The 12,248-nt window shown below is 38.4% G+C and overlaps 1 protein-coding gene across 13 annotated transcripts in view; it reads left to right on the top strand.

Moving 5' to 3' along the window:
• The window catches only part of MAK (male germ cell associated kinase), a 57,851-nt gene extending 45,603 nt beyond the window's left edge, over window positions 1-12,248 (top strand). For 12 of the 13 annotated variants that reach the window (XM_066377031.1, XM_066377028.1, XM_066377025.1 and 9 more), the window contains one exon: window positions 8,859-9,145. In XM_066377031.1, coding sequence (XP_066233128.1) covers window positions 8,859-9,013 — 155 coding nt within the window. In that variant the 3' untranslated portion in view covers window positions 9,014-9,145. Of the gene's footprint in view, window positions 1-8,858 lie in introns of all 13 variants that reach the window. The other variant, XM_066377023.1, reaches the window with a different exon arrangement.

Below are 12,248 nucleotides of genomic sequence, written 5' to 3'. Positions count from 1 at the left end.
CACAGTGGCAAGAGCATTGTCCTGGAGCACAGAGGTCGCTGGTTCCATTCCAGGGTTACCAGCTCAATTCCAAGGGTGCCACCTTGTTTCTGAGGGTGCTGGCTTGACCCCAAGATTTCTAGTGCCAGCCCCAATCAGGGCAGTATGAGAAGCGATCAGTGGGTACACAACTAAGTGGAACACCAGTTGATGCTTCTCTCTCTCTCCCTTCCTCTTTCAAAAAAAGAAAACACACACACACACACACACACACACACATACATTGCAGCTGCCTCCTTCCAACTGGGATGCCCTTGGGGGAACACGAAGATTTTCCAACTGGTACTTTAGCACAGATCATTTTAAGGGAATCATTTGCCAGGTCTCAGTTTCTACACCGATTCTTTCTTAAAATGAATCTGCCTGAACAAGTGTTTTTGTTCTACTTTACCAAAAGAAAGGAAGGCTTCTCACTGTTTATTCTGGTGTGCTTCCTATTTCCCCAAAGTGTACAAATACCTGGGGTACCTACAAAGGGGTAATTTGATATGCTAGTATAAGTGTTGAAAAAGTGATTGGGGAACAAATCCTTAAATCAAGTGGTTTCCAGTTTTTAACTTTCAAAAGATTGGCGGGAACCTTCAGTTAGCTGACGGGTAATTAAGTCAGTTCTTATGAGGTCACTCTATGGCTTTTGTTTATAACTTTAATAGAGTTCAAAGAGTATAGTGATACAGCTGTAACAAAACACCTTTCATTTCCAACTGTTTATGTTAACAAGGATTTTCATGGCTTCCGTTTTCAAAAATGAAAAAAAAAGCAATAGAATTAATGTTGAATGCTGATTTTAGCAATAAGTAATATTCACTTGTGGATACTTGAGCTACTTGAAAAAGGTCCCATCTTTCTCATTAATATGACTTCCCCCCCAAATTACTTTTCATGTGTAGTAATAAAAATTTAGATATTCATCTTTTTTGATTAATTATATATAAGGAATCATTGTAATTAAAACTAACTTAATCAAGAAAAGAGTATTTTAATAATGCTTATGGTTACAAGAAATTGTTTTAAAGGTGTCAGTTTACACTTTTGAGTGATCAATTTAAAGACTTTTAGGCCTAAAATTATTACTTGGGTAAAATTTTGGAGTTAAGTTATAAATGAAAGTAAAACTCTAGAAAGAAAAGGGATTATTGTGAAATTTCCAGCTGTTAAAAATAAAACCTGTTTCCTGTATTTCTTAAGTCAATATTGGTAGGCATAAAATCACTGTGGTGTTTAAACTCTATTGGTTATATTTTAAAAGGTATAATAGTTTTATGTATGTATGTGATAGTTCAATGTCTATAATTATTCTTTTTTGTGTGTTTATGACAAAGACAGAGAAACAGAGAGAGAGACAGAGACAAACAGACAGGAAGGGAGAGAGATGAAAAGCATTAATTCTTCATTGCAGCTCCTTAGTTGTTCATTGATTGCTTTCTATTATGTGCCTTGACCAGGGGGCTACAGCAGAGCAAGTGACCCCTTGCTCAAGCCAGCAACCTTGGGCTTCAAGCCAGTGACTTTTGGGCTCAAGCCAGTGACCTCGGGGTTTCGAACTTGGGTTCTCTGCATCCCAGTCTGACACTCTATCCACTGTGTCACCACCTGGTCAGGCCAATGTCTATAATTATAATATTCCATAATTACATCTTTTGGAACTGTAAAACTTAGGATGGAAAATTTTAGGTATCAGGTTAAATAAAGTATGTGAAAAAGTAAAGAGTTTTTTGGGGTTTTTTTTAATATAGGTAGTTTTGGATCAAAAAGGTATGAGGATTAGGCCCTGGCTGGTTGGCTCAGCGGTAGAGCGTCGGCCTGGCGTGGAGTCCCAGGTTCGATTCCCGGCCAGGGCACATAGGAGAAGTGCCCATTTGCTTCTCCACCCCACCCCCTCCTTCCTCTCTGTCCCTCTCTTCCCCTCCCGCAGCCAAGGCTCCATTGGAGCAAAGATGGCCCGGGCGCTGGGGATGGCTCCTTGGCCTCTGCCCCAGGTGCTAGAGTGGCTCTGGTTGCGGCAGAGCGACACCCAGGAGGGGCAGAGCATCGCCCCTGGTGGGCAGAGCGTTGCCCCTGGTGGGCGTGCCGAGTGGATCCCGGTTGGGCCCATGTGGGAGTCTGTCTCACTGTCTCTCCCCGTTTCCAGCTTCAGAAAGAAAAAAAAAAAAAAAAAAAAGTATGAGGATTATTGTTTAGCAATTAAGTAGTTCTGTTGTGACATCAAATACGTCAGCCATTTTATAGGTTTTCCAGATACTTTGAAGATTCAACTTATCCATTTTATAAGTGCTGAGGTGTCAAACGCTGCAGCACTGTAATTTACTTATTTTTTCTGTTTTAAAAAAATAATATTACTGAGCCAACTGGTTAAATACAAACCAGTTTAAAGAATAGTACCACAGCTGGTGCTTTAGGATGATGAAAGATTAGCATCAAATGAAAGCTGTCGCAACACACAAGGAAATTTTTTCACATTACAGGTTCTTTCTGGATCTTTTCATTAATCATCTAACCCATTTTTCTCTGCTTTTCTTAAAATATTCTCCTTATTATTCTTCCTTTCCATCTGCCTTCTCCTTTGAAGAAAGCATAATTAAACCAATTTCACTATCATGCAGTGAAAGTTTTCCTGAAAAATTAGAGGACACACAAGGTAATTTTGGGGCATTATAGATGAGTACATCTTGTTCTTTGAATCTCTTGTTCAATTTTCTTCTCAACATTTACCTCAAATCTTGTCATGAAAGGCCACCCTCTGAAGGCCAAGGTCTCCTGTTTTTGAGTCAGATCCCGTCTAAGAGAAAGAGACACATGCCCTGTCAAGCACATCTTCAGCAGTTCAGATTCTAAGACTAATTTGTTCTCAAAAAGCTCTATGTGTGTATTCTTAACTTAATTATGATAATTTATACAAATCAAGTAAATCTACTTAAAAGGACATATTCTAATTTTGTAATAAATTTTCCTGGAATTTTTCTTTAAAGTTCTGAAACTTATTTATTAAACATTAACAGTCATATAAAAAAAAAGTTACCCAGATTAATAGAGATGGTGGATTTCCTAGAGATTGTGTTTCTGCTTTAAACATTGCTGACTGTTGGCTCCAACCTGAATTTGCAGTTCACAAGGTATTTCAAATGATGAGCCAAAATAATTTAAGAAGACTTTATTTCTACACATTTTTCCTTAGCAACTTCTTCCTTTAACAGGGAGAAGCCTTCCAGAACTGTTTAGTGCCTGGCTTTCAGAGTCTGATATATTTTCATTCCGTTACTCACTAGCCTTATGATTTTTGACAAGTTATGTATACTCCTGAGGTCAGTTTCCCTGTATAAAAAATTCAGGAAATAATATTTACCTAGGTATTATTATATAACCATACCTAAGATTTTTGTCAAACAGTAAACATTCAGTAAGTGTTTGCTCTGATGAAGAGGGTGAGAGCAAGAGAGATGTTTTGAAATTGCTACTGAAATGTGATCACTGCCTTGAACTTCCTTTCAAAAAGTCTTTTGAAATGAAGGACTGATTCATGATTTAAAATGAATACTGGAGGGAAAAGAAAAGTCAAATTAGGCAGCTGTGTTTATGCAAAATTCAGTAGTGTTAAAAGTTGTATAAACTGATAACATGTTTACTGTGTAAAATCTTTTAGGGTCTGGTAAATAATGCTGTTAGACATTTGCTGGTTTAAGAGCAAACACTCACTAAGAAGCTACTATGCACGGCACCGTGACAGACATCAGGGACCCAGAAGCTCAGGGTCCAGACTTGTGAACAAATACACTATATAAAAAAGCTTCAGTTGTAGCTACCAAATGAATAGTTCTTTGAAGGCACCAAAGCTATCAGGACACTCATTTTTTCTCTGACAAACTTACTTCCTTTCTGGCGTAACTAGGCTCCTTGAAAGAGCATTTGTATTCATTTCTCCTCATATTTCCAGGTTGCTCAACTCCCTGTAGTTTATCCTCAGGCTACTGAAACAGGTCCTGCTAGGTCCTGTCATTATCCTAGTGGCTAGATCCAGTGGGCATGCTAATCCCTCCAAGACCTGTGCCTCCTTTCTTATTCCTTCTGTCTTCACACACTGTTTCTCTTGAATTCTCAGACCCCGCCCTTTCTACCATCTTCTTTTCTTTCCTCTCTCCTCCACTGGGTCCTTTCCTTTCCATTCCATTAATGCTGGTGTTCCTGGGCTCAGCTCATCCTGCAGTCTTTCTGAGATGCCTCCCCCAAGCCCATGGCTCTATGACTGCCATACCTGATCATTCCAGTCTCCCAGGCTGCTCTGTCTCTGGGACTTGAATATTCCACATGCACCGTATCTTCCCCCAAACCCGATTCACTTCATGTTGTTGTTCTTAGTCACCTAAAGGTCAACCTTAGGGTTTTACATTTCTGTCTTGCCCGTGCCTTTCCCCCACGTACTCACTCAGTTCCCCTCTTCTCCATTGCCTCAGTGCCTGCGTTAGTTCAGACCTTCATCATCTGTCATTTCAGCTCTAGCAGTGACCTCTTGACTGCTCTCCTGCCTTAGATTTTCCCCTTCCCACCCATCCCTATGTTGCCCCTAGACTGATCATTCACTAATAGTGATGATGAGGAGGAGGAGGATGAAAGTTCATGTTTGCGGAATACAAGGTTCTGTGCTAAGTGCTTTGCATACATCTGGTTCAATTCCTATAACAACCCTACATGAATAGGTGCATTTATCGTGATTTTACAAAATGAAGAAGAGCCCAGAGGGCACCACAGCGATGCAGCTTCCTGGCAGGAAATACCCCATGTTAGGAATTGGAGCATACAAGCCTGGCATGTTCAGGGAGAACTCAGCCTTGCATTCAGATTTGAACTCAGTCGCTTATTAACTATAAGAATTTAGGCAAGTTCTAAGCCATAGGTTTTAATAATAATATGAATCTAAGAGGGTTGTTATATGGACTGAATAGGATTATCTGTTAAACTATAGTGCCATGCGTGAAATATAGTAGATGCTCAAAAAATAGAACTTAGAATTGGTAGTGGTAGTATTCAAAATTACTCTCTGGTACTTTAAAATATTCACCTTCTGACGATGAAACTTTATGATACATCACTAGGAAATCTTGGACGGTATGCTACTTACAATCAGGCAGGATATATTCCTTCCTTTCTCAAAAAAGAAGTGGGGTCAGCTGGCCAAAGAATACACTTAGCACCTCTAGGTGCAGCAGCTTCAGATAAGAATGACTTTGGATACATTTTTGGGAAGTATGATCAGAAAGAAGCTTATGAAAGCTTCTATAGTCACTTTTCCCAAGTAAGATTTTTAAGTTGATCTCACCTTATTAGCAAGTTTTCATTGTTTTTGGCAAAATGTCCTGTTTTTCTCCCAAAGATGTGATTCTAGCATGCAATAATTATAAGAACTACTTCTAATTAAGTTGTTACTCTGCTAGATACACAGGCTGTGCCGTTTAATCCTCAACCTGATGACATAGTTCTCTTTTATAGATGAGGGAGTTGACATTACCTAATGTCACACAGCTCATAAGTGATGAAGCCAGATAGACACTGTGCTACATCAGATGTGAGAAGATGTATTTCTCAGAGCTTTTGCCTAGCACCTGGCCCAGAGTGCAAGCTCAGTAAATGTTGAGGCTCTTCTCTATTAGTGACAGGCCATTCCTCTAGGGCTCCGTTTAGAGTACAGAACTGAACTGTGGCAGAACTTCCATTGGCTTTTGCTGTGCTGCTGGTGACAGGATTTATTCCTCCACCCTCTAAAGTCACCTACTTTGCAGTGGTGTGGCTTATGACAGCCACATTCAGGGCTATGCTCTTGAAACTGAGGGTGATGGTTTTGTATTTCAGCTGACCAGATTGGACTATGAACTCTAAGTTATTGTAATCTAAAACAGATATCCTCATGAAAGCACCTAAAGTAAACACTAAGGCAGATAATCAGAAGTTTGATAAGATACCTAATTACAATATCGTTTAAAAGTTGACTCCAAAAGTTTTCTGACAGCCTGTCCTAACCAGGATCTTATATTAAAACTCCTGATTAGAGTTGCCAGTCTTAAAGTTCCCATTATTGGAGCTAAAATTCTAAAAAGCACTGAATTTTTGTAATTTTTTCTTACCACAGTAGAACTGCTTAAACAGTAATCAGTTACCTTATCTGTGAAAAAAGATTGCTTTATTTTCTCTCTGCTGAAAAAAATATATAACTATGTACAGCAATCATTTTTATGAAGTCTCAGATATTTTAAGCCAGCCTTATAATGAGTTATTAGCCATAGCTTAGTAGCAGTTTTTAATGTAAAAGCTGAAAATCATTATGTTACACATCATTTTGTTACCTGAGTAACTGCTCTTAGAGGGTGTTTATAAGATATTGAAGACTCTTATATATTATTCTGTCAGATGAGCATGCATATTCCTGTTTTCATTTTTTAAAGTAAATGCTTTCTCATAACTTTTCATCTCTTCATTTACTCTGCTCATCAGATTTCCCCACTGATGGTGATAGGAGGAAAGGTAAAAAAAAGAAGTAAATATTAATCATTCTCAAGTGGTTACTACTGAGCCTTAGGAACACTGTTCTGTAGAAGTATTTTCCAGCCCTCCCATTTGTGTGGCAGTTTCCCACAACAAAACAGAACCAGGTCATTACCATTTACTCAGCTAGTTCCCCTCCTCACGATCTCCATGTCTGCTGCTGTTCTTCCTCACTCTCAAATTTTGAGAAAAAAATTCAAATTAATTTCTTCCTTCCTCTCCATGTAATCTCTCATTTCAAACTGTCTAATACCTCCTATCCCCTGCTTTAACAGTGACAAGGACTTTGAGGAGGGACTTCTCTCCTATACAGCTGCCCTTTTCGGCCCAGTTCTGAGAGTTCTGCGTACATTAACACATTTAATCCTCCAACCACTATTCCAGAATCTACTACAGGATAGGGCAAAAATAGGCTTACAGTGTGAGTACGCATAACCCAGAGTTTATTCATATATTACTGTTTACTCGTTATTATTTTCCAAATGAACAGCTATAAACCTAGTCTTGCCCCACCCAATATTTGATCTCCATTGTACAAAGGCATTTTTTTCAGTCTTGCTAAAATTATATAGTAGTGGCACTGATTAAATTCTTCCCTAGAGGCAAACACCCTTTCCTTTAGCAAACCTTTTCTACAAGAAATTAAGTGCCCTTGATAGGACACATGTAGTTTTTAAAATAAATGCACAACAAGGGCTAGAGGGCTGACGGCCCCACCCTGGGCCTGCTGCAGTGCGGGGCATGATCCAGTTGAGTCACAAAAAGCCTTTTTTGCCCCGCATGAGATCTGGGCTCCTTTGTCAGCGACCAAGCTCTTGACCAAGGGTTTTGAATCCTAACACTATTATTTTTCAGAGAGAATCCTAAATGTTAACATTTTGTCTCCTTGGTTTTACAACTCTTGGCCTGGACTCAGTTTCCTTCAGATGCATTTAGGCTTCAACTTAGGCTGTTGTGACCTGGAAAGTAACTTGCCTGTTTTTCACTCCCCAGCCCCTCACTTTCTACCCAGTAATAACTTAAGAATGTGTCCCCTTCCCCCTTCTGTGAATCACCTGGACTTATTGCCTCTTTTCCTTCCTCCTTCCACTCCCATCTTTTCACATGCTCTCCCATCTGCCCACAGTGCCATTTTGACCTGTAGACCTCATGTGAGCTCACTAATTGAGCAGACTGATGCTCGTCTGTGTTCCACTGTTCCTGCAAAACGTGCATTAACTGGCCCTTCTAGATATGTTCTTCCTGCCTTTGTTAGGTAGCTTTTTATTGGCTTTTTACCTTTGAGAATTTAAAACAAGTTAAGAGTAGGATGAGCCTGACCAGGCGGTGGCACAGTGGATAGAGCGTCAGACTGGGATGCCGAGGACCCAGGTTCGAGACCCCGAGGTCACCAGCTTGAGCACAGGCTCATCTGGTTTGAGCAAAAGCTCACCAGCTTGGACCCAAAGTCGCTGGCTTGAGCAAGGGGTTACTCGGTCTGCTGAAGGCCCACGGTCAAGGCACATATGAGAAAGCAATCAATGAACAACTAAGGTATCACAATGCACAACGAAAAACTAATGATTGATGCTTCTCATCTTTCCGTTCCTGTCTGTCTGTCCCTCTCTCTGACTCTGTCTCTGTAAAAAAAAAAAAAAAAGTTTAAGAATTTAAAATTTTGCTAAATTTTACTCAACCTAATGTATGAATAAAACCTTATGATGAAAGGTTTGGGGTCCTAGGAATGGCTCACCTATTAGAGCGATTCTGTTATCATCCATCCTTTTCCCAATAAAAAACTAAGTTTTCTTGAGTCTAAAAAACTGCATTTTAATGTTTAAAAAGATGCCTAATATGTAGCTCCATGAAGCCAGAGCTTTATAGGATTCATAATTCTGAATATACTTTTTGTAGTTATCTGTGTTTGAATATTATTTAGATGTTACCACAAGTCTAACTTTATGAAGTCACTAAGACTGTGGGTATTGACTACTGAACGTGGTCATCTTAGTTGGCTGTTACCTATCTAAACGTGGCGGCAGCTCCCGAACCCAAATAAGAAAGAGCAGCAGTGTCAGCTGTAAACCGGAAATAATGGCTCTGAAGCTACTGAAAGTTCTCATTGGTGTCAACAGAATACTACACTGGAATTTTTAGTTTTAATCTTTAGAAAACCCTTATAGACCACTGAATTAATCTTTTAAAGGAGAAAATTCAAAATTTCCCCATAGAATGAGAGGGTGAATCACTTATTTTGAATTTAATTATCAAACTAAAAAATTCTAATATTTGATTCTGTTTTCTTTCAGAATATACCATGAACACAAAAACTGGTCGAGGGCAATATTCAGGACCTACTTACAGTTCTACAGCCAAGAATCTAAATATTGTGAATCGTGCACAGCCAGTTCCCTCAGTGCACGGGAGGACAGACTGGATGGCCAAGTATGGAGGCCGCCGGTAGGTCTGGTGTGCAGCCCTGTGTCATTGCCCACAGAGTCCTCTAAGCCTCGGAAACGTCTACAGATGTCTACTTCTACTATGTGCAGGAAGAACTGTAGAATAGTGGGTACTCTGAAGACAAAACTCATCTCCTATTTTCTTTCCTAGAAGTGAAATGCATTTTCTTGGCTTTGTTGCCCCTATATGAGTGAGACTGATATATGGGTAAGACTTTACAAAGTATTGAATAAACTATTTGCCAAAGTATTAAGTATTTGATATACAAATTAATAGATATTAAGTACAAGAAGCTTTTTAAAAAGAAATGCCTCCAGAAATGTCTCCAGAAATGTTTAGTCTTTTAGTTTTCATGTGTTGTATATATTTACCTAAACTACTTAATAATTCATCATTTGGCCTCAGAGGTTTATTGTGTTTTCACAATTTTTTATACCAGTTTAGGTAGACCACCGGTATGGTAGGCTGTCAGGTACAGTTCTTATTTGGCCAAGGCTCTCCTCTGCCACTTTGGCAATGGCAGAAAAATGGTAATACATCATTCTTCTACTTTGAAATTACGGAAGCAATCATATTGCCAATCCTAAGCAGTATGTCTTTCTTAGAAATAAATTTTTCTTTAACATAGAGATGTCAAAATTATACCACCTTATTTTAGTGGAAAGTGGGCCTACTGCTTAATTTTGACCAATACAACTGCTATGAATCCATGGTAACGATCAAACCCAATGGCTTAATGATACTATGAACCAAGTCAAGGATCTTCCATGTTCACATCAAAAAAGTTCTTAAAATTGTGATGTGTGTTCATCAGACTTTCAAAATACATTTCCATGTTCCTACTGGACATAAGGATGAGAGATGTCAGCTGGTTCCCCAAAGCAGACTCTTGCTGCTGATCACTGACACAGGTGACTGTCATGTTTGCTCTGAAGAGCAAGTGCATTGAGCTGCTACAGCAGTGATTTCACTTAGTACATTTTTTTGTCTTAGTTTTAGTTCTAAATTGGTATTTAAAATAGACATTTTGAACTTATGACAACTCTATTTAAACCTACCATTTTATGGACTGGACATTAGTACTGTATATTCTTTTTAGAAAATAATGTTAACAGCTGATAATTTTATATATTTTATGACTTTGTAATAAATGCTAATAATTATCCCAAAGACACATCATCATAATACGATATTTTTGTACAGAAGATTCAGCTCTCCTTGTTGAAAAATGTAAAATCTGAATAATTTATGTTGGTGGTAATGGCTATATATATTTGTACAGTTTTAATTACTGTCTCAAAGCTAAAAAATTCTGCCTGACCAGGCAGTGGCACAGTGGACAGAGTGTTGGACTGGGATGCAGAGGACCCAGGTTCAGAGCCCCGAGGTCACCAGCTTGAGTGCAGTCTCATCTGGCTTGAGTGGAGGCTCACCAGCTTGAGTGAGGGGTCATTGGCTTGAGCGTGGGATCATGGACATGACCCCATGGTTGCTGGCTTGAGCCCAGAGGTCGCTGACTTGAAGCCCAAGGTCACTACCTTGAACCCAAGGTCGCTGGCTTGAGCAAGGGGCACTTGCTCTTCTTTAGCCCCCCCCCCCCCATCAAAGCACATATGAGAAAGCAATCACTAAACAACTCAGGAGCTGCAATGAAGAATTGATGCTTCTCATCTCTCCCTCCCTCCCTTTCTGCCTGTCTGTCTCTATCTGTCCCTCTCATTGACTCGCGCTCTCTGTCAAAAAAAAGAGCTAAAAAATTCTTTTATGTGGCTGGGACTGTTTAAATTCTGAATAGATATTAAAGTTAATATGGTTAACTAGTGTCTTTTCTTTATGTTTTTAAACTTTATACTTACACTCTGAGGCCTACCTTTCTGTTTTTTTTCATTAGTTAGCTTTGAGTTGTTTTTTCTTTAGCAGTTTTATGTTTATGGAAAAATTGATTAGAAAGTTTAGAGTTTCCATACATACTCCCTCATTACCTCAAATTTCCTCTATTATTAACATCTTGTGTTACTGTGTGACATTTTTTATAACTGATGAATCAATATTGATACATTAACTAAAGTCCATAGTTTACATTAGGGTTCACACTTTATATCATACATTCTGTGGGTTTTGACAAAAATATATGTCATTAACAACTATACATAATAATTTTACCACCCTAAGAATCCCCTGTGCTCTACCTATTCATCCTTCCCTACCTGCCTCAAACCTCTGGCAACAACTGATCATTTTGTCTCCCTAGTTTCTCCTTTTCAATAATGTCATAGAGTTGGAATAAGGCACTATGTAGCCTTTTATATTGGCTTCTTTCACCTACAAATATACATTTAAATTTCCTCCATGTCTTTTCTTGGCTTGATAGCTCATTTGTTTATCACTAAATAATATTCTATATTTATACATACATACATATATATATATATATATATATACACACATATGTACATATTGTCTATATATATCAGTTTATCTATTTACCTGCTAAAGGAAGTTTTGGTTGTTTCCAAGTTTTGGCAATTATGAATAAAGCTGCTATAAACATTCATATGCATGTTTTGTGTGGACATCGTTTTCACCTCATATGGGTAAGTTCCAAGGAACATAATTGCTGGATCATGTGGTAGGAGTATGTTTAGTTTTGTTAAGAAAAAACCAAACTGTCTTCCAAAGTGAATACCGTTTTTCCATTCCCACTAGTAATGAATGCGAGTTCTTCGTCAGCATTTAGAGTTGTCGGTTTTAGATTTTGGCTATTCTTGTTAAGTATGTAGTGGTATCATGTTTCAGTTTGCATTTCCCTAAGGACATAGAGTGGAGCATCCTTTCATATGCTTTTTTTCCATCTGTATATCTCCTTTGGTAAACTGTTCAGATATTTTGCCCATTTTTAAATTGGATGGTTTTCTTATTGTTGAGTTTTAACAGTTCTTTGTATATTTTGGATAACAGATCTTTATCAGATATATCTTTTGCAAATATTTCCTCCCAGTCTGTGACTTGTCTGCTCCCTTAACACTATCTTTTCCAGAGCAGAAAATTTTAATTTAATGAAGTCTTAACAATTTATTTCATGAATCATGCTTTCAGTATTATAGAAAGTCATCACCAAACCCAAGGACATCTGTGACTTCCTCTATTATCATCTAGGAGTTTTATAGTTTTGTATTTTGCATTTGTATATATGATCCATTTTGAGTTAAATTCTATAAAAGATTTAAAGTCTATGTCTA

This window comes from Saccopteryx leptura, chromosome 3 (genome assembly GCF_036850995.1).
Source record: "Saccopteryx leptura isolate mSacLep1 chromosome 3, mSacLep1_pri_phased_curated, whole genome shotgun sequence".
NCBI classification, from domain to species: Eukaryota; Metazoa; Chordata; class Mammalia; order Chiroptera; family Emballonuridae; genus Saccopteryx; species Saccopteryx leptura.
The sequence above is the reverse complement of the archived record's forward strand: the minus strand, read 5'-3'. Positions and strand labels throughout refer to the sequence as shown.